General features: G+C 38.3%; 3 protein-coding genes and 1 pseudogene across 6 annotated transcripts in view; 3 read left to right on the top strand and 1 right to left on the bottom strand.

The window, feature by feature from the left end:
* The window catches only part of LOC132029960 (TATA-binding protein-associated factor BTAF1), a 39,313-nt gene extending 36,107 nt beyond the window's left edge, over positions 1–3,206 (top strand). For all 4 annotated transcript variants that reach the window (XM_059419383.1, XM_059419382.1, XM_059419384.1 and 1 more), the window contains 4 exons: positions 965–1,074; positions 1,148–1,230; positions 2,347–2,556; positions 2,659–3,206. In XM_059419383.1, the coding sequence (XP_059275366.1) occupies positions 965–1,074; positions 1,148–1,230; positions 2,347–2,556; positions 2,659–2,829 (574 nt within the window). In that variant the 3' untranslated portion in view covers positions 2,830–3,206. The remainder of the gene's footprint in view (positions 1–964; positions 1,075–1,147; positions 1,231–2,346; positions 2,557–2,658) is intronic.
* Positions 3,207–3,937: 731 nt separating this feature from the next.
* On the top strand, positions 3,938–5,006 carry LOC132069326 (uncharacterized; annotated as a pseudogene).
* Positions 5,007–5,330: 324 nt separating this feature from the next.
* LOC132069325 (uncharacterized protein At4g15970-like) lies at positions 5,331–8,761 on the bottom strand. Its single transcript, XM_059462708.1, has 3 exons — positions 8,385–8,761; positions 6,710–7,087; positions 5,331–5,988 (listed from the first exon to the last, which is right to left on the bottom strand). The coding sequence occupies exons 1-3, from the start codon at positions 8,649–8,651 to the stop codon at positions 5,488–5,490; spliced, it is 1,146 nt and encodes a 381-aa protein (XP_059318691.1). The 5' UTR covers positions 8,652–8,761; the 3' UTR covers positions 5,331–5,487.
* Positions 8,762–12,170: 3,409 nt separating this feature from the next.
* On the top strand, positions 12,171–13,913 carry LOC132031693 (uncharacterized). The gene is made up of 3 exons (XM_059421632.1): positions 12,171–12,521; positions 12,887–12,984; positions 13,211–13,913. Exons 1-3 carry the CDS (start codon positions 12,171–12,173, stop codon positions 13,911–13,913), a joined length of 1,152 nt encoding a protein of 383 aa, XP_059277615.1.
* The last annotated feature ends 8,862 nt before the right edge of the window (positions 13,914–22,775 follow it).

Below are 22,775 nucleotides of genomic sequence, written 5' to 3'. Positions count from 1 at the left end.
TTTCTACGAGAAACTTTTGGTTATGGAGGAGCTTGTTTTTCCATGCAATGCAATATGGATTCCAAGTTTGCCGTAGGAGGGGTGTTTTTTCACTTGGCTAGCCACTAGAGGGGTGATTTTAACAGCGGAAAATCTTAGAAAGCGGAAGGTTGTCTACGTTAGTTGGTGTCACATGTATAAGGAGGCAGGCGAGGGTGTCAATCAACTTCTTCTACATTGCGGGCTAACCATGAGGTTATGGTGGGATATGTTTATGTGGTTTGGCACTCCATGGACAATGCCAAAGACGGTGAAAGATTTGATGTTCAGTTCGAAGTACGGGACAAGGAGAAGAAGACGGAGGGGTTGGAACGTGGTTCCACTTGGAAAGTCTCTTGTATACAGCCAACTAGGCCATGTTATGAAAGAAATTATTTACCTGATCAAAAAATAAATAAATTAGAGAGTAATATCTTATTTTTCTATATGTATTTGAGCTTTTAGGATTTTGTTGTGCTTTTGCTGTCTTGTTGAGTTTGGGTGGAATTGCTATGAATTTCTTGTTTAATCAAATTGTTGTATGTTTACATCATGACTTGTAACCCAGCTAAAGTCAAAGTCGTGACTCTGTAAGCCTTCATGTAAGCCTTTTCTATTCTTTGTGGGTTTCTCACTTCTATGTATTGCACCTGGAATTATTTTGTTAACTTCCAGTCATTTCAGGTATTCGAGATCATCGCAGGATATTTTTTTTTGACAATGTGAGATCGTCTTAGGATATAAATGGACCTTGTATGCCAAATCTCGACTTTCACAATTATTAGTTTTGCTAGCGCTCCTGCGAAAGCCTTGTAACCAGAAAAAACAGATGGTAGAGGATCAGGGATGCACCTATTTTAACTAAAGGCTGTCTTGAAGTATTTGAGTCGGTTCCTTTTGGTTTGACATTCAGTAGCTAAAGAGATTTTACCCCTTGGTTGAGCAGTGTTACTTACTTGAGGCTGGATGGATCAGTTGAACCAGAAAAGCGCTTTGACATTGTGAAAGCCTTCAATTCGGATCCTACTATAGACGCTTTACTGCTTACTACACATGGTATGATTTTACATTTTGACATGGTTTCTGTAGAGTGGAAGACTTTGTGCTCATTTACGATTACTTCTTGCAGTTGGTGGGCTTGGTTTGAACCTGACATCAGCTGATACCCTTGTGTTCATGGAGCATGACTGGAATCCAATGCGAGATCACCAGGTATAGAGAATTAGCCCTTTCTTTGCAGTTTTTTCCCCCTTTTCTGAATATGGTCCAGAACCATAGGCTGCATAATTCTTTGGCTCATTTTAGGCTTTTTAAAGATAAACTGTACTGATAATGTTTAGGTTTTAGTTTCCTTTTTCGGTTTGGGGGGTGGGGGGAACTTTGCATGGTGGGTGGGGGTTGGAGAATTCTCTCTCTCCCTCTCTCTCCAACTAATTTTGAATCTTTTGTTGGGGTTATGCATTTCTTGCCTCTTCCTTGATTTTGTTTTGCCGCTTCAGTGGTCATCAACCCTGGATGATTGAAAGTAGGGAGAGAGTTTGTTCAGGTTCTTATTTTAGTTGTTCTGCTTCTTAGTAGGCAAGACTAAGTCTGCAATAAAGCATGGGAGGTTATTTGCTATCCATCCATATCCCTACTTGGTACCTGATGCTGGTGGGAGGTGGCAATACCGTGGAATTAGTCGAGGTGCGCGCAAGCCACCCCGGACACCACGGTTATCTCAACAAAAAGAAAAGAAGAACGACTTATGGAGCATACACAATAATTTGGTAAATGTACCACCCAATTCAATCACAACATTGAGAACAAGATTAATAGAATAAGTAATAAACTTAAAAGAAAACCAAGGCAAAAACAGTTAGCCAGTGCATGTACTGGTGAGAGATAGCAGATACGCCGTGGAATTAGTCGAGGTGCACACAAGCTGGCCCAGACACTACGGTTATAAATAACATAAAAACCAAAAAGAACACCTGTTAAAATTTACGAACAAACGGGCACTATAAGATGTTTCATTTGTAGTTTCTGTAGAATTGGTCTTAATTGATGCTGATAAGTTTTGGTGTTACTTTTGAGAATTTAGTACCTAAATATTAAGACAATATGGATATATTTGCCAAAGTTATGGTTATCTTGGGTATTTTGATTTACTTCTTGCAGATAATACATATCTGTGTTGGGTTATTAGATGTGGAGTTGATATATTGCAAGTAATTGATGTTCTTCTGCTGTGTTTATTTTAGTCCAGCATTCTTGTTGAATCTTCTCATGTCCTACTTGCTCAAGATGATATGGAAAGGTGCATAACTTCTTTATATCCTTTTGTAGGCTATGGATCGAGCTCACAGGTTGGGCCAGCGAAAAGTTGTAAATGTTCACCGTCTCATTATGCGAGGAACCTTGGAAGAAAAAGTAATGAGTCTCCAAAGGTTCAAAGTGTCAGTTGCCAATGCAGTGATCAATGCAGACAATGCAAGTTTGAAAACGATGAATACAGATCAGTTACTTGATCTATTTACTTCGGCAGAAAGCAAAAAGGTGATTTAACTCTCAGCTTTGAATCTATAGTCTTTCTCTTGATTTCTTTAGAGTTTGAGATGCATGCATGCTATTTAACTTACAAATGCTGATTATTCTCAGGGAGCCGGTAGATCCAAAAGAACTGATGAAAATTCTGATGTGGACTCAATCTTGCCACGTCATGGGAAGGGATTGAAAGCCATTCTTGGAGGATTGGAGGAGCTTTGGGATCAGTCACAATACACGGAGGAGTATAACCTGGGCCAGTTCTTAGCAAAGCTTAATGGTTAATTATCTAAGCTTCTCTGTGTGCCTTCTGCATACCTTGCATTGGAGTATGCTGATCAAGGTAGGGATGAGATCTAGCTACGCGTTCCATGTACAAAGTGTACATTCTTTGAGTCAGCCCACAATTTTGATGATTAGAGGTAGTTCCGTTTTTCCTCTCTTATTTTGTTTTCGTCTTCTTTTTCTCGTGATAATTCTAGACAGGCAATTACATTTTTGGACTCCATTAACATAGAATAGTTTATAGTGGAGCCCAGTTGTGGGATGGCACAGATGATGCCTCTGTTAGGAAAGCTGACATTGTAAATCATGGATGATGTAAATACATTCAGCTTTGCTATATTAATGCAAATCGAAATGAATATTGGTTTCATTATGAATTTATGCCCTGCGCTTCCTTCAAAATTTGTTCAATCTCATTTTCATGTAGTTGCTCCTTCTCCAACATTTTCGATTGCTCTTTCAACTGTATATAACTGAATTAAAACCACAAAAAGATTGGACTTGGCAATTCGTTTTTGCTTTGATCAACAAATTAGGCAGTGGCAATTCGTTTTAGCTTTGATCAAAATAAAAATCACGAGCCAACTTTAGGGGTCGTCGATGTATTTGGCCTTCGAAGAATGGTTGGTTTCAATTATTGGTTCATGGTTAATTTGGGACATGTCATATTATATGCCTACTAATGATTGACCATAGTTTAGCTCCGCCTCCCACCCCAAGGATTGACCATATTTATATGCATTTAATATTCGTAAAACATTTTAGGTCACGTTGGAATCATTAATAAGTAATTTTCTGTCATAAACACTTCTAATATATTATTTCTAAGTAGTCTTGGTTTTAGACGTAAAAATGGTCAAACAGTCCTTAAATTTTCCTAAATATATACAAACATGTACTGTATAAAACAGCTTCTTTAAATTTTGAAAAAAGAAGAAAAAACACGTTTTTCAAAATGGAAAGCAACCCCAATCCTTCCTGAAGACAATCCGAATCTTACTCTAAAGAGGAACTTTGTTTCTCTTATTTATAGGACTGTTGGTTTGACGCTGCTAACTCATCATACCCTCACATAGAACTTCTAGTTTACCAACTCTACAAATACGCCATGTGAGAAAGAAAAGTTGTGAACAAGTATTTTCCACCGGATTTCGATCCCAAAAGAATCCCGAGGCGAAAACAGCCGAAAAATCAGCAGATGACTGTCCGCATGATGCTTCCTATGAGTATTCGTTGTGCTACTTGCGGCAATTACATCTATAAGGGCACCAAATTCAATTCTCGTAAAGAAGATGTTATCGTCGAAACATATTTAGGGATAAAAATATTCAGGTTTTACTTCAAATGCACAAAGTGTTCTGCGGAAATCACTTATAAAACAGATCCAAAAAATTCTGATTACACCGTTGAGTCAGGTGCAGCTAGGAATCGGTGATTCAATGAAGTCATTAGAGAATAAAACATTGGATGAGAGAAATCGATATTGATGCAAATTTAGATGAATTGAAATCGCTGAAGGCAAGAGCAGCAACTGTTAGATGCAATGCTCGAAGCTAATTTGCAACGCCGATTAGATGTTAAAAAGTTGGAGGAATTAGAAGATGAAGTCCTTGTAAAATCAATATTTTTCCAGGGATCAAGAAATCCGATTGTCAAAAGAATTCGCGATGAAGAACTTGAGGAGGAAGATAATGATGATTTAGTTTTTAATATTTCTGAAAACAACTCTCTTAAGAGGAGAAATTTTTTTGAGGAAAAACCCACAGATTTATTGGCAAAAGCCCGCAGTAGTGACAGATGTAACAATAGAGATAAAGCATCATCAAGTGGTATTGTTAAATTATCCGTAGTCAAGAAGCCAAAGCAAGAGCAAGAAAAGCACACTAGCAATGGTCTACTATCCTTATGTCAACAGTATGAAAGTGATGAACATATATGATTGAATTATTGTTGTAGATTTGTAGCAAAGCTTAGTGCTTAAAAAAACCTTCAATTTTTATCCCGTAAACAGCCTTTAATTCAGTATTTTGTTTCGAGGAATTATAATACTCAACATGTACAAATAATGTAATGTACAAAACCCCAATTTAAGGTTTAATTGTTCTAGTATTATAATCTTTTTGTTTGGTCATATTCTCTATTATATATTATAATCGAAGAATAAGATGCTAGTATTATGGAGCCACTCGTCGATTTTAAAATTAGTATAACGGTAGACACTGTTTGTTAGTTATGGGGAAAATCAGCCCAAAGCAGATCTTTTTGGTAAGACAATGTGTGATTGGTAAATAAGATTAACTTTTTTTTTAGCAGGTTATAAAATATGTAGTAGATCTAGTGTCCTTTAATTTAGTTAGATCTTTTGATCAATCTAGAGATTATTGGATTCCATTACTAATGTATCACACATTGATTAATCAAAATTCAGAAGATACCCTCCATAAAAAGTAAATTTTGATATTTTGAACATAAAGCACAAAGATATCTGATAGTGTATTTACACCATGGTTTGATATTAGTTAACTGCAAAATATATTTTTGATAACGAAAAGATTAGGATACACAAAAGGAAATAAAATTTAAAAAGCCTAAGGTAAAGGTAACATGGAGGATTTTACACCTCCACGGACCATGAATAGAAGAAAAAAGATTGTTCTTTTAATTAAAAACTATTGGACTACAGATTCTTGGGAGAGTCCAAGTTTGTGGCTTTAACATCCTTTCATCACCAGATAAAGCCATATAGTTTTCCCAATCATCAAGCGCCATAGTTAGGTCATGCACTTTAGGCCATACTCCTATACAACAATTTGCATGCATTGTGCAAACAAGATTGAGATCTTTACTAGGCTCACAAAATCCCCCAAATAGAGCTGTGTCCAAAAACCTTATTTTCAATCCAATATCTTTGATGAATGGGTTGAATTTAATCATGTTAAGCACGTCCTGATCGTGTTTTCCTGGATGAGCCTTTCTTGCATTGTACCAAAATTTATAAAATTTGATGGTACGTTGATTTGATTTGACATAGTTAAAACCGGAATTTGGTGAATTGTTCAAGTCCATATAGTCGTGGGAGTAATGGTCACAAGAAATTTGGAGATCGGCGTCCGTATAAAAATGTGCAAATGGTTGTCGAAACCACAATATATCAGCATCCTGAAAGGAAAAAAAAACACTTTTTATAGATAGGACAATAGCAATATATACAAATTCCAAGCGTAAATATATTAATGAATGATCTGAAAGCTGATTACTGGACCACTTAGAAAAATCACATTCAAATTAAAGTCAGACTATGATCTAGCAAATTCTAAGTTATTGTTTTTAATGAATCTTTTATTTTTTCTTTTGTTAACTAATGAATGATGAAGAGTAAGGAAAAGGCCATATCGAAGAAGTTTCTCCATTTGTCTTCCAAGTTCATACAAAAACTTACACTACCCAATTGATCCTAATTTATGGTTGGTTCTAAGTTTATAACACCAAAAATGCAATTTAACGTGTTATAGTATCTATAGATCACTTGCTTTATTTTTTAAGTTTAACTTGTATACTATGACGTCGGTATAAAGAAACTTTTACACTATCGTATCATTTGGAAGATAACTTCAGAGTCCGTTCGTGAAGATGAGATGAGTAACCTAGAAAATACAGATATTGTGTAAAAATTCTTTATGGTGTAAATGAAGGGAATTAGTTAAACCCTAATTTATCAGTTAGCTAGTTTCACTAATTATGGATAATTATTTCTAATTTTTGGGTGATCTGATAGTGTAAATTTTTGTAAATTTTTTCTTACATGATTAATATATACTAGAAGTTAATGTTTAAAACTTTTAATAAAATTAATGTTAATGATAAAGTGAAGGAAGAGTACCGTGAAAATGAAGTTATATCCCATCTCAAGAACAATACGCTGAAAATAAATTTTCCTCCACGTAATCTTCAAATAATCCTCACTCATATAAAGAGCCTCACCAGAGAAATCAACACCTTTTGTAGTGAGTGCATAGCAATGAAGTTGTTTCTCCAAACAACGAGTATATGCAGTTTGGTCCAAAGCTGCAACTAATACATGTTTCAGAAGTGGTTTTGTTTGGTTTCCAACTCTAAAGCTTTTCAAGAAAATATCAAATATGGAGTTTGGCTTTGTCCACGCTGCATTTAGAGCTGTTATTATCACTGTTTTGTCTCCCATTGCTGCTTTCTCTAACACTTTATCTAACTTGCTTTTTTGCTTCTCCTTCTTCTTCTCCTCCTGAAAATATACACAAATCTGGTAGTGATTTTTTAATACAATTTACTCTCACCGTCCATTTTTACTTGTCCATTATACTAAAAATACATGTACGTTTTTACTTGTCCAGCTTAGCAAATCAAGACAGTATATTTATCACAAGAGTCCGTTTGGATTGGCTTATGGCTTTTGACTTATAAGCCAAAAGCCATAAGTTAGGAATTCTTGCTAATGGCTTTTGGCTTATTTTTGTTATTTTGACTTAAAAAAAGTGCTTAAAAGCATTTTTTTATTTTATCCAAACACTATAAAAGTGCTTAAAAGCTATTTTGGCTTAAAAACACCTAAAATAGTCAATCCAAATAGGCTTTTAATTCCTAAGTTACCCTTATTATTAATTATAATCGTTTTTCAATGCATTTTCCTAAATATTAAATTTATTATATTTAATTAAAGGGTGATATGGTAAACTTATCATTTTATTAATTAATTTTTAAGGGATGTGCTAAGTCAAACTCGGACAAGTAAAAAATGAACGGGGGAGTAGTAAATTTGTTTGACTCTCGTCAAGCCACATGAATTGAAACAAAGGGAGTAAATAGTAAAAAATTTAAGGATAATCATTAGAGGAAGAGCCAAATAGGGGGGACATCGGGTAGGAGAAATGGAGGTTTGGGCTTGCTCATATTTTACAAGAGATGCTTACTTATAAATCGGATCATATTAGGGCTTGCCAGGAAGTACTTGGTACTACGATCATTGGGGGAACAATATCTAATCCCGAAGATGCTCCAGAATCTTTTCGATTGCTCGTTCGAGAACTAATTAACTGTGATCTAATCCAGCACGCTCTTAAATTATCTAATATTTTCAAGAAGTTTTAAACCTTTTTTTCTTTTTCTTTCCAAACGTGGGTTTATCATGAAGAAGTTTTGAGGTTGTTCTTCATTCGCTCACAAAAAGCTTAAAATATCTCCAAAAAGAAAAAGAAAGAAACTTCAACTATCCAAACACTAGCTTTTGACTCCACCAATTAACTCCTTCTTCTAAAGTCTTTATTCAAGAAAAATTTCCAAATGTTGAAAAACTGAAGAGAGTAAAACACTTGTTCCTATTAATGAACATGACTCCGATCCAACCATATCAACATTCTGTGTTTAATAGGTACACTTTCTCAGTAGAATAACTGTTCAATACGAACAAGTTTGAGTTCTAGTATCAAAGTAAACGGATACAAACAAATTTAAGGACAGTTTATGACTTTAACTGAACAAACAACTTACTTTTTTGGCCAAAAAAGAAAAAGAAAACTTACTTTTGATCCTTGTGCAGAAACATTGGCAGTACTATCATTGTAGTGATGAGGCAAATTTCCAGCCGTGGAGCCATTTGATGACAGAGTTGTGTTTACATAGTTCGAGTCGAAAGCCAATGAGGAAACAAGTTTATAATTAGGAAAGAATTGGAGAGGGTAAGAAGAGTGATAAAGGAGGTGATATAAAAGAGCAACCGCTAAGAAATAAACGAAAATTTTCACAATGTTACGTGAAGAAATTCTTTTATTGTTGTTGGTGGAAGCCATTGGTAGTGGTGGTGGCTATATATGGCTTCAACCAACAATTTTCTTCGTCACCTAATTTGTTGTTGCTTCCACCTCCCTCTAGATTTGCCGTTCTTTTTTTGAGTGTTAAATTCTTGCAAGTACAAATGAACTCTCTCTCTCTCTCTCTCTCTCTCTCTCTCTCTCTCTCTCTCTCTCTCTATATATATATATATATATATATATATATATATATATATATATATATCCCCTTTCTCTCTTTAAATATGTCCAAGTCAACTCTCACTTGAACCTTTTCTAAGTAAAGCCTAGCTGAGTAGCCTCTCTCTTGTTTTTTTACCGTTGTTTTAGGTTAATTTGCACAAATCACCCAATATTTTTTATTTATTTATACTGGAAATTTGTACTTTGTCTCTTAAAATATTTTTCATCTGATTGACCACTACGTTACGTCATGAGATAATGGTTAATTAGCTTTGCTTTCTTTTAACTTTCCCAAGTACAATGGTACTTATCTTTGTTAAAATTGACCATATCAACCAGTTAGGCAAGTGCATTAGAAAATGATAATTATCAAAGGTGTAAACTTTGATGAATTTAGAAGTAAAAGTCATGTGGAAACTTAAATTTGTGAGAGAAGAGAAGAGGAAATTTCTTATTCCATGTTCAACTGATAACAAAATAGAATTTACAATGCTAACTAATATTTGGCACAAATATCTAGATTTAGTGTCATTTGCACTTTACTTCTTAGCACTTTAATCGCAAGTTTTACTGTAAATTGTTGTATATGAGCTTGTGTTGGTATGCTTGTATGAATAGGTACAACAAGGACCAATGAAGGGTATTCCGAGCAATTTGTGATTTTTTTTTTTTTTTTTTGTTAATAAAATTTTCCAGGTTTGATCTTGGTGGTGATGTATTTATTTATGTAAGGAACACAAAAGGTTTGGGGGGGGGGGAGACTAGACCAATACCCCATATATACATCACAGATTGCAATGCAATCTCAACAAAACACAACAACGAGATTGTTTATACATAAGTTACACATTCTCCTTGTTCTATTTCTAAGAGTTTAGCTCACAAAAAGTTTGCCTTGTCGTACTTGATTCTAACATTAGGAATCTGCCTTCTATCTAGCACAATAGCTTTTTTGGCATCAGTAGGCAGTTGATTATAGTTGTTGTATGTAGTATCTTCTCCCAATGTGGTAGCTAACTTAGCTAGATAATCTGCCACCTTATTGGCTTCTCTGTAGCAATGGAGGAAGGTGGTATTCATATGGATATACGGTTGTGATTGATTCCGAGGCTATGCACATTGGTTGAACGTTGGGAAGAAAGTTCTAGCACTTGAAGGCTAGGTGCGACCCTTTGGGGGGTCTCAATCAATGCCATCGTCGCACGGCCGCAGCCGCACAAAAACCCCATCCTTGAATCTTAGACAGGCCATGCGCTGGTTGTGCGTCGTATGAGCAAAACACAAGGAAGACCATGCGCTGGCCATGCGTTGCATAGCCAGCGCACAAGAGGCGTTAGTAATCCTAATTTGATCGAGATTGGGCCAACTTATCTCATATTTGCCCTAGCTTATAAATAGTCGTTTTAAACATTACATAGGCGGCTTAGACGAATTTTGAGACTTGTGAAACTCTTTCTAGGTTTTATTCCTCTTCTATTATTTTTCTTTACATTAAAATCCTATGTTATTCATGAATTCTAGCTTCCATTCTCAAATCATGTGTAACTAAACACCTTAATTATGGGGTTGTGGTTTAGCCATGAATATTGACGTTTGACAAGTATTTTAATCTTAGTAGCTTGTTCGTATGCAATTGTTTCTTTACTTTAGTGCTTAATTGCTTGATTGTCTACGCAACAGTTGAGTTCTATTTACTAATTGATATACGTGCTTGGGAAAGACGTTGTTAGTTTAGAGAAGGAGTAAAGAGATTGTGATCTAATTATCCCTATAGTTGGGCTAGGATTTGTGACTAGGATAGGAATATACTTAGTTACCGCAATCAATTACATACCGTGCTCTTATTGCGTTCTTGATAAGTCAAGACCATAGGAATATAAGAGGCGAATTATCTTGAATCGGCGAGTAGTGGTTCGGAAGAATACTACGAGATTAATAATCCGGTTAATTAGCAATTGTGAACAAAGTTACTAAGGTAGGATGCTTGAATGACTCAATAGGATTGGTGAACCAACCACGACCCTAGAATATTTCTAAAATCTTGATAAAAGCAACTCTCAAAGACGTTCGTAGCACAATTCTAGTTTACATTGTTAGTTATTTAGTTTTCAGCATTAAGTTACAAAACAAACAAAGCTTTTATTCATTACTTGCATAATTAGTAGCAATAGTTTATTTTCGTGAAAGTATTGGTCATAAGTCTTTGTGGGTTCGACATCCGATTTTATATAATCACTATATTACTTTTACGACCACGTACACTTGCGTGTGCATTTGGAAGCAACAAGTTTTTGGCGTCATTTCCGGGGACTTAAAAATCAATTATTTTTACCAGAGTAAATTTTATTGCTTTATTTATCCAAGTATTAACGTCTTGATCTTAGCTGCTACTTGATTGCAGGTACTTTAATCGAATGCGAAGGACTGCGAGTCAAAACAATCTTGAGGAATTCGATCCTGAGCCTGAACGTACTTTCAACCGGCGCAGGAGAGACTTGAACTTATTGCAGAATCCGCAGGCTCTAGCCGAATTACCTGTGGTCATGGCTAATAATCCACCAGCGAAAGTGCGAGAGGTTGCAGTGCCTCGTGTGGCAGATGTAACTTCAAGCATTGTCAAGCCCACCATCGAAGGGCATTTTGAGCTAAAGCATCCTATGATTCAGCTACTTCACTCTAGTGGGCAATTCATGGGAATGTCACACGAGGATCCTCAGCGTCACATCCATACTTTTCTGCAGATTGTTGATACTTTTGCTACTGGAAGGGTCACTAAAGAATATGTGCAGCTGCCACTGTTCCTCTTTTCTCTATTGGGGTATGCAAGCAACTGGTTATTAGCAGAGCCCGCAAATTCTATCACTACATGGGATGATTTGGCGATGAAATTGTTGACAAGGTTCTTTCCACCAGCAAAAGAAAGATGGCTCGACCAAGAGATCATGTCATTCGAGCGAAAAAAAGGGGAAAATTTGTATCAAGTGTGGAAGGTTCAAAGGTCTTCTCAGAGATTGTCTTCACCACCATCAGACGAATGAAGTTCTGGCACACACATTTATTGAGAGTCTGGATGCCCAACATAAGTCATCACTAGACACCGGAGTTGCAGGGGGTAGCTCTTGATCCGAGCTATGAAGAATTATTCACATTATTGAAAGTTTAACGAGCACTCTGCTATATATCCCGAAAGACACCTACAACTAACGGTTCAATTAGAAGGCACCGGTGTTTTTGAAGTGGATAATTTTAAAACACTATCGCATCCGATGATTGATGCCATGCGCACAAAAATCAAGAAGTTAAGCTGGCAAACGCAAGCTCAACCACGAAGTGCGTATGCAAGGCAACAAGCCATCGTCTTTTGTGAAGTTTGTGGAGAAGGTCACACCAGTGATGAATGCCCTGCAAATCCCGCATCTATATACTTTGTGGGCAATGCAGGAAAGGGGAAAGGAAACAACAATCAATACGGGAATTCCTACAACCCGAATTGGAGGAATCACTCAAATTTCAGGTGGAGTGATAATCAAGGAAATCAGAAACAAAATATCGGTTATGGTTGATGTTATTCCTCAAGCCCCCACGAACAGTATGGAAGAGACGATGAAAAAGATGATGAGTGATATGCAGAGGATGATGATAGACCAGCAGAAGTTGATAACAGATAATCAAAATCGCGATTTGACGGTGTGGAATTTAGAGAGGCAGATGGGATAGATAGCTGGTGCACAAAATACTAGACCACCTGGAGGACTTCTAAGTGATACGGATGTGAATCCCAAGCCTTGTAATGCTGTGACTCTTCGAAATGGGAGAGAACAAGAGGAAGTGGCTCCAAAGAAAACCAAAATAAGTTTGTCGAGTTGGTAGAAGGTAAAAGAGAAGATTGCCCGAGTGAGATGATTGAAAAGAGAAATCGGGTAGTTGAGACACCGGTGGAAAGTTAACGACCACAACCCGTGGTTGCAAAGCCACCACCTCCATTCCCTCAACGTTTGGCAAGACAGAAAGAAGAGGCTACTTACAAGAAGTTTCTTGATTTGCTTAAGCAGGTACACGTGAACGTCCCGTTGGTTGATATGCTGCAGGGTATTCCAAAGTATGCTAAGTACATCAAAGATATTATTGCAAACAAGAGCCGATTCACAGAGTATGCCAAATCAAATGAGCCATAAATCAGCACTACTTTCTTGAGGAGTGCACTTCTCGTATTCAAATATATATACGGGTGACGGGCCTTGCCCACTAAATTGAAGGATCCCGAAAGTTTCACGATTGAGATTTCTATTGGAAGCGGGTTGTTAGCTAGATATGTTGTGTATATACTATGTGATCTGTGATGCAAGTATAAATTTGATGCCTTTATCTATCTTCAGGAAGCTAGGTTTGGGAGTGCCCAGACCAACTACTATAGTTCTTGGGAATGACAAATGGTTAGCAAGACCCGAAGGCATTATTGAAGATGTATTGGTGCAAGTAGGGTCATTGATAATTCCTGCAGACTTCGTGATTTTGGACTTCGAGCCAGATCCGGAAGTCCCATTTATTTTGGGGCGTCCATTCTTGGCCACAGGGAGAGCACTTATTGATGTAGCTGCTGGGCAGCTCACCATGAGAGTACATGACAAAGTTGAAGTCTTCAATGTATACAAAGCTCTGAAGATGCCTGCAATCTATGAGGAGCTGTCAGCCATTACTGTTCTGAATGATGATACACGAAGGCCACTCATCACTTCTCATGATCCATTGGAGAGAGCCCTAGTGGGTGATGATATTTTTGGTGATTCGGCGGCGTTTGAGATGGTGCAGATTCTGGATATGGCGAGCATTTATATTCGTGAAGGCGAGTTTGAGCCTTTAGACAGAAAAATGGGAGTAACTCCGAAGTTATCAATTGAAGAGCCTCCGAAGTTGGAGTTGAAGCCCTTACCTGCACATCTTAAATATGCATTCTTAGGCGAGGGTAATACCTTGCCAGTGATATTAGCAGCAGAGTTGACCGACGAAGAGGTTAGTGTTTGTCTGGAAGTATTGAAGTCTCACAAAAGGGCATTGGGGTGGCAGATATCTGATATTTAGGGAATTAGCCCCGCGCTATGCATGCACAAGATACTCATGGAGGATGATCATAAGCCTAGCGCACAACATCAAAGGAGACTGAATCCTATGATGAATGAGGTTGTCAAGAAAGAGGTAATCAAGTGGTTAGATTCCGGCATTATTTTTCCTATTTCGGATAGCAAGTGGGTGAGTCCGGTGCAGTGTGTCCCGAAGAAAGGAGGGATGACAGTTGTGACAAATGACAAAAACGAGCTCATTCCTACATGAACAATCACTAGATGGAAAATTTACATGGATTATCGCAAGTTGAACGAGGCAACCAGGAAGGATCACTATCCCATTCCTTTCATTGATCAAATGCTAGATATGTTAGCTGGGCAAGAGTTTTATTATTTTCTAGATGGCTATTCTGGCTACAATCAAATAGCTATTGCTCCGGAGGATCAGGAGAAGACCATGTTTACATGCCCATATGGCACATATGCCTTCAAACGCATGCCATTTGGGTTGTGTAATGCACCCGCGACTTTTCAAAGGTGTATAATGGCTATCTTTTCAGAAATGGTAGAAGATTTCGTAGAAGTGTTCATGGATGATTTTTCTGTATTCGGGAACTCTTTCGAGGTGTGTTTGAAGAATCTAGACCGAGTACTTGCAAGATGTGAAGAGACTAACCTGGTCTTGAATTGGGAAAAATGTCACTTTATGGTCCGAGAAGGTATCGTCCTTGGGCACAAGGTTTCAAAGAGAGGGCTGGAGGTTGATCGTGCTAAAGTGGAAGTCATTGAGAAGCTGCCCATCCCCGTGTCTGTCAAGGGTGTGCGCAGTTTCCTCGGGCATGCAGGATTCTATAGACTCTTCATAAAGGATTTCTCGAAGATCTCTAGTCCGATGTGCAGGTTACTTGAAAAGGAGGTGAAATTCCTATTTGATGATGCGTGTATCAAGGCCTTTGAAGGTCTGAAGAAGAGATTGGTAACTGCACCAATAATCATCGCACCTGATTGGAACTTGCCATTTGAATTGATGTGTGATGCAAGCGACAATGTTGTGGGAGCTGTGTTGGGCCAGAGACGAGAGAAAGTGTTTCATTCTATCTACTATGCTAGCAAGATGTTAGACGCTGCCCAAATGAATTACACAGTAACTGAGAAGGAGCTGCTAGCTGTGGTTTATGCTTTTGATAAGTTTCGATCCTATCTTGTTGGGACACATGTTATTGTATATACAAACCATGCGGCCATTCGCTACTTGTTCAGCAAGAAGGATGCTAAACCCAGGTTAATTCGGTGGATTCTTCTTTTGCAAGAATTTGATATTGAGATTAAAGATCGTAAGGGAGCTGAGAACCAAGTCGCAGACCATTTGTCTAGATTGGACAACCATAATCATTTTGTGGAGGATGGTCAAATCTGAGAGTCGTTCCCTGACGAGTAGCTATTTACTATTCTTGCTGTCGAAGTCCCATGGTATGCTGATATTATGAACTTGATAGTAAGTGGGGTGTACCCACCTGAAGCCACTTCACAGAAAGAAGTTGTATCATGATTCACGGTTTTACATATGGGATGAGCCGTATTTGTTCAAGCAAGGGACTAATCAGTTAGTGGGGAGATGCATTCCATAGACCGAGGTGAGTCAAGTGCTGGAGAGTTGTCATTCTTTCCCATACGGATGGCACTCTCAAGGTGATCGTACTGCGGCTAAGGTATTACAATCGAGTTTCTATTGGCCTACTCTTTTCAAAGATGCTCATGCATTTGCTAGAAGTTGTGACAGATGTCAACGAACGGGAAACATCTCTAGGAGGCACGAGATGCCTTTGACAAACATATTGGAGGTAGAGATATTTGACGTCTGGGGCATTGATTTTATGGGGCCTTTCCCACCATCCTTTGGTAACAAGTACATTCTGCTTGCTATCAATTATGTTTCGAAATGGGTAGAGGCAATCCCTCTTCCAACCAATAATGCAAAGGTGGTGGTGAATTGTGTGAAAGAACATATTCGCAAGGTTTAGAACCCCAAGGGCGATGATTAGTGATGGGGGTGCTCACTTCTGCAACAGTTTGTTGAAGAACCTTTTGGCAAAATATGGGGTGAAGCATAAGGTTTCTACAGCTTACCACCCACAAACATGCGGACAGGTAGAGGTCTCAAATAGAGAAGTGAAGCAAATCTTAGAGAAAACTGTGAATGCCCAGAGGAAGGATTGGGCAATGAAGTTGGATGACACCTTGTGGGCGTATCGCACAGCCTATAAAACCCCTATCGGAGCTTCTCCTTATAGGTTAGTTTACGGGAAGGCGTGCCATCTGCCGGTTGAGTTAGAGCATAAAGTATATTGGGCAATCAAAAAACTCAATGTTGATATGAACCTAGCGGGAGAGAAGAGGTTGCTCCAATTGCACGAGCTTGATGAATTCAGATTGGGGGCATATGAGAACGCAAAGTATACAAGGAGAAGATGAAGAGATGGCATGACTAGCGTATTCCACATCATGAATTCACGCCAGGGAAGCAGGTACTTCTCTTCAACTCTAGCTGCGGTTGTTTCCGGGAAAGATTAAGTCCCGATGGTCTGGACCGTTTGTAGTGACGAGAATCACACCCCATGGTGCTGTGGAAATACAAAATATGGATGAGGTGCGCAAGCTCCTAGTAAATGGACAGCGTCTCAAGCGATATTGGGGAGGTGCTTTTGACAAGGAGAAGGAGCAAGTGCTCCTTGATGATGAATAGAGAAGGATCTGCGTCGTGCCGCGATGTTAAATCAAGCGCTTCTCGGGAGGCAACCCAAGTTTGTAATGTAACAATTCAAAATTAAAAAAAAATACAAAAAGTGTCATGCCACGACCTTAACTAAGGCGCCAGTTGGGAGGCAACCTAATTTTTGTAGAATATATGTCACGTTTGTTCATATTGCAGGGCTAAGGAAGGAACGGGAACTCGAAACGAGTGCAAAACATTAGGAATCGAGCTCCAGGTTTGTATTGTGCTGTGTGTACGCGTCGCATGACCAGTGCACAACAAAGCGCGTTTGGCTAAGTAAAAGATTCAAAAAGCATAACGCGGTAACCAGGCGAGGTGTAAAAAAATTTGGCTAAGTAAAAAATTCAAAGACAGGTATTTTGTGCGCTGGGCATGCGTCGCATGACCAGAACACGAGGTGTAATCAAAGCCAAATTTTTCTTAAGTGTCAAGTTCAGAGAGTGGGTATTGTGTGCTCGCTATGCAACGCATAGCCAACGCACGGGTCGACCCCATTCGATTTTTTTTTTAAAGATTTAAAACACGGACGACCCCCCAATTGCCCCCACTTCTCACAATCTCCTTCTCTCTCTCTAAGCTCTTCCCAAAACTGAACCTAAACTTTAAAAACCATCCCCAAATCATCTCCATCCCTCAAGAAATTCATGTGCATTATCTCGTATCTCAACAAAGGTAATTAATCTTCATAGTTTATCCATGAAATCCCATTCTCTTTTCCCCCTTTGTGTTGGATTTTGAGATTGATAAACTAGGGTTTATGGGGTTGGGTGAATTTGGGTGGGGATTTGGTATTGTTGTGTTTGAAATGGTTGTTTGATGCTAGAATAATGATTCCCAAACAAAAGAGAGGGTTCTTCAACCCTCCATTGTTGCAAAACTTAAAGGGATAGTTCTATGCCCATAAGGTGTTTGACAAAATTCCTAAACCAAGTTTCTTGTGATTTTTGTGAAATCTTGAGTAGCAATTAAACTTGAAACAACATTCGAACCCGTGGGGCATCACCATTAACACCCATAAGTCGAAAAGCACTAGAAGTAAAGGGTGAACCAACCTAGGTCCTCAAACATGATTTCCCTTGTTTTGTAGTATAACTTTTCTTTAATTTTCGTTCTTTTTAGTTTAAGTTAGTTAATTTTGTTCGTTTCAATTTTTGTACCATAGTTTGAATTAAGTGTGGGTGGTTCACCCTTGGTAGTGCTAAAAAGTGAAAGAGGGGAACTCAAATTCATGAACACTCGACTTGAAATAAGTGTGGGGTCGTGAAGGTTTAATTTGCTAACGAAGTTGGATGTTTGTGTTGTGAACTTCTACAGGTATAATGGTGACCAAAGAAAAAGATAAAGTCGATGAGTCGGGTCCCTTGTAAGGTTCCAAGAGGGGTAGAGGGGGTAAGGCCACTGCCACTAAGAAAGGTTCAGCAACCCGCAGTAGCAAGCAACCGGTAGTCCCCATTCCTCGGGCTTCTCCTCTAAGGCCTCGTCCCATACTTGTAAGGGTTGGGTGTACGGAAGAATGGTACAAAGACTTCCCTTTGAAGGAGGCGTACATTCATGAAAGACCCGTCAACAAAGTGGCTTTGAAAAATAATTTTCGAGGCATCTACAACCAAATAGTGAAAATGGGCTGGAGTGATGTCTTTGAGAACCCGGGGTCCGTGAACATTGACATGGTATTGGAGTTGTATGCAAATCTAGAGTTGGCTAGAACAGAGGGCAGTGAGATGCAGTCGTCGGTGTACGTAAGGGGTGAGTATGTGCCACTAACAGCCTCCACCCTATGTGCATATTTAGGAGTCCCTGGTTGTCCCATTGGACCATTGCTTGATTTCATCAAAAGGCCTGACTATAAGGCCATTTAGGAGACTTTGTGTAGGCTTGATTCAAAGGCCAAGTGGGCTAGATATAGAGAGGACCCAAGGAAGCACAAGACAATGCTAATGGGTGATTTTATGAAGGAGGCCCGAGTGTGGCTTCGACTGTTGAACTTTCACATAATGCCACTGGATCATTTCACTACCGTGCTGAAGGATAGAGTAGCCATTGTGTACTTCTTCTTGACGAGGCAACCTATCAACATTGGGTATTGGATGCTATGGGAGATGCAACACATCCGGGAGGGAAAGTCCCTCAGCCTGAGTTATGGTAATACCCTCACTGACTACTTGAGGAAGTTGGCACCTCACTTGGAGAGTCCACATGACAGGGTGCACGAGTGCCCGGACAATATGATCGACATCTCTAATTTCAAGTCTCCCGAACAGTGCACTAAACTCAACTTGACTCCAGCTCAAGAAAGATCAGCCCAATCTACTGTGCTAGCGCAACTTTATAAGATTGCGATAATGGATTATGATCACTTCGAGTTGGATGTCTCGAGCGTGTTCGCGGAATGCCCTCACACCATTTACTCACAAGTTTTTGTTGGAGAGGAGGGCAAGCTGCTAGCTGATGGGGATTTGTGCTCCGCAGACCTCATAGCAGCCGAGATGGAGGAAGGTAGTGAAGAAGAATCCCAAGCACAGGATGCGATGATGATGAGGAAGAAGATGCCGAGCCATCTGATGGTGAGGCTGAGTATGATGACTAGGCCCTAGTGGGCCTCAGGGAGTATTTCTTGCCTTTGTTTTTAAAATTTTCCATCTATATGCTTCGAGGGCAAAGCATGATTTAAGTATGAGGTAGGAAATACGTCCCTTGTAACAACATTTTTGAGGTTCAGGATAGTGATCAAGTTGCCGTAGGTTTCTTTTTGGTAGTTTTTGAGTCTTAGAGTCGGGAAAAAAAAAAGAGAAAAGAATTGAAAAACAGAAAATAGAAACTTTCTAGTTAGTCGTTTGCTTTCTTAGTATTGTTTCCCACTAGCTTGTCGAAAATATGATGGTGCTTAAAGTTGAGAAAACAAATGGGTGTTGATGGGATAGAATGGGTAGCTTGTGGTTGAAAGTTATGATTGATGAAGGATGGTGCAAAATGAATTATGAAGGATCACATCCACCCAACACTAACTACTCCTATATATAGACTCACTTCTACCCGATTACAATGTGATTTAACTTAGCCACTAATCTAACTAACCGACTCATCTGTGGACAGCTGTTCACAGCTCATATGCAGCTGGAATCGTACAGCAACTAACTGAGCTAACTGAGTGTGTGTGTGTGCTTGTAACTAACTCTGTACACGTAGGCAACTAACTTTGTACACATAGGCATGGAAACTAACTGCGGATCATGGATTGATCATCATGAACTGTGCATCATGAATCGCATCATGGATTTGATCATCATGGAACTCTTGTACACTTCTCGATTTGCTTAACATCCCCCCTCAAGCTAGGAGTAATGAAGATGTTCTTCATTACTAGCTTGGAAACAAGGTAAGAGTGTTGAATGTGAGTGAGACCTTTGATGAGCAAATTTGCAGGTTGCTCTTTAGTAGGTAAATACATTGGTTTGATGAGACCGAGTTGGATTTTCTCTAGAATAGAATGACAATCAATGTCAATGTGCTTTGTTCGCACGTGAAACACAAGATTTGCAGCAATCTGAAGTGCAGATTTGCTGTCACAATGGATAAGAATAGGCAACTGCAATGACACTCCTAACTCCTTGAACAATCCAACCAACCCAACTATACCATCTCAGCTACTGTAGAAGCCATGATATTCAGCTTCAGCTGAGCTACGAGATACAGTGTTTTGCTTCTTGGATTTCCAAGCTATTAATGAATTTCCATAAGTCACAAGATAGCCAGTAATGGATTTTCTAGTATTAGCACAAGAATCCCAATCAGCATCACAGTATCCTGTCAAGTGATCTGAGCCAACTGAAGACATAAGAATCCCTAAACCAGGTGAGTGTTTGACATACTTAACCACTCTAATAGCAGCCTCCATATGAGAACTTTTGGGAGTGAAGAAAGAGTACCGTGAAAATGAAGCTATATCCCACCTCAAGTACAATACGCCGAAAATAAATTTTCCTCCACGTAATCTTCAAATAATCCTCACTCATAATAAAGAGCCTCACCAGAGAAATCAACACCTTTTGTAGTGAGTGCATAGCAATGAAGTTGTTTCTCCAAACAACGAGTATATGCAGTTTGGTCCAAAGCTGCAACTAATACATGTTTCAAAAGTGCTTCTTTTGTTTGGTTTCCAACTCTAAAGCTTTTCAAGAAAATATCAAATATGAAGTTTGGCTCTGTCCATGCTGCATTTAGAGCGGTTATTATCACTGTTTTGTCTCTCATTGCTGCTTTCTCTAACACTTTCTCTAACTTGCTTTGCTTCTTCTCCTAAAAATGTAGACAAATTTGGTAATGATTTTAAAAACTATTTAAAGAAGAGTTCAATTTAACCTCGATCTTCAAGAGATCTCAAATATTGTCCCAAAAATTATATACTTAAAACATTCTGTTGTTAACAAAACAGAAAACATAATTTTTATTTTTATTTTGTGCCTCACAAATTAGTTTACTCAAAGTTTGTGAAACCAAAAATGTAAGATTTGGGTCTACCAGCTTATGAGACAAAAGAAAAAGTCTCATGCAACTACTTCAGTTGTGTGGGACACATAACAAAACTTTTTTATAATTTGACCAAGAAAAAAGAACTTACATTTGAAACATTTGCAGTACTATTCTAGTGATGAAGCGAATTTTCAACCGTGGAACCATTTGATGAGGGAGTTTTGTTTACATAGTTCGAGTCGAGAGACAACGAGGAAGTAGGTTTGTAGTTGTAATTAGGAAAGAACTGGAAATTAGGGTAAGAAGAAGAGTGATAAAGGAGGAGACAAGAAAGAGAAACAGCTGAGAATAAGAGGAAAATCTTTGCAATATTAAGTGAAGAAATTTTTTGTTGGTGGTGGAGGCCATTGGAAGTGCTAGTGGAGCTCCACCCCTTACACATAATAAAGAATATTAATACTTGAATCCCAAGAGGTCAATTTCTATCTGATTATCCTTAAACTGAAAAGGCTTTTCAACTTACTGTATGCTTCGTTTCGTTTTAAATAAAATCTCTCAATTTTACCTTACTTTTTTTTAATTTTTTTAATTTTTTTAATTTTTATTAAGCCATCACCAAAGGTTGTGAACCTAAGGTGTGGGGGGTTTGGCTTGACCCCTACCATGTTATATTAACAAAAGATGTTACAATATAGAAGAGGACATGAACCTTGCCTCTAATATACAAAAGAGACTGAAAAATCAGTCTATGGAGAAAGGAGTTAGCCATACAAGTCCTTTCTGCTCCTATACAAAAAGTTAGCTTACAAAAAAATTGGACTTTTCATATCTTTTTTTAACAGGAGGAAGTTGCCATTTGTCTAGTTGAAATAATCCCTTTGCTTCTCTAGGAAAGTCTTGTAGAGAATGATATAAGGTGTTATTTCCACTAGTGGCAGCTTGCTTAGCCATGAAATCAGCCACAAAATTGGCTTCTCTATAGCAGTGACCAATTTGGTACTGAGTACTGTGAAGCATGTTAATAATGCTATCAATATCCTGTTTCAGCTTCAGATTGTTGGTGTTCTTCATGATCAGCATATCAGCCACTATCTTTGAGTCCAGTTCAATATTGATCTTGTCTATCCCATGTTGTATGCACCAATTCACACCGTATTTAGCAGCCTTAACTTCTGCTTGATTGTTACTGTTGCATTCTGTTGAGATGGAGTACTTCGAATATACGTATATGTTTACTCATGTACTCCCTTCGTTTTATATTAAGTGGTTCAAAATAACTGGTACTTTACATAATACAAAAAGTGTTACTCCCTCCGGATAAAAAAAAGTATCCACTTAGCCTTTTTTTCTTAGGTAAAAAAAAGTGTCCACTTATCAAATCAAGAAAGAATTAAACTTGTTTTTTCACATTTGCCCCTATTAAGCGTTATATGATCAAATCCCAATGTCTGTTTAATTAGGGGTAGTTTAGTCAAATTACCTATTTTTGTCTAGGAGTTAGTATTTTCTTAAGAGGTGTGCAAATGGCTAAGTGAACTCTGTTTTTGATCCGGAGGGAGTAATTATTTTCTTTCAAGTTTAGCCCTATTTAGATAAATGGAGTTTTATGCAACCTAGAAACTATATTAAATAGGTTGT

The sequence above is a fragment of the Lycium ferocissimum genome, chromosome 9 (genome assembly GCF_029784015.1).
Source record: "Lycium ferocissimum isolate CSIRO_LF1 chromosome 9, AGI_CSIRO_Lferr_CH_V1, whole genome shotgun sequence".
Lineage (NCBI taxonomy): Eukaryota > Viridiplantae > Streptophyta > Magnoliopsida > Solanales > Solanaceae > Lycium > Lycium ferocissimum.
This window is presented reverse-complemented; position numbering and strand designations above follow the sequence as displayed.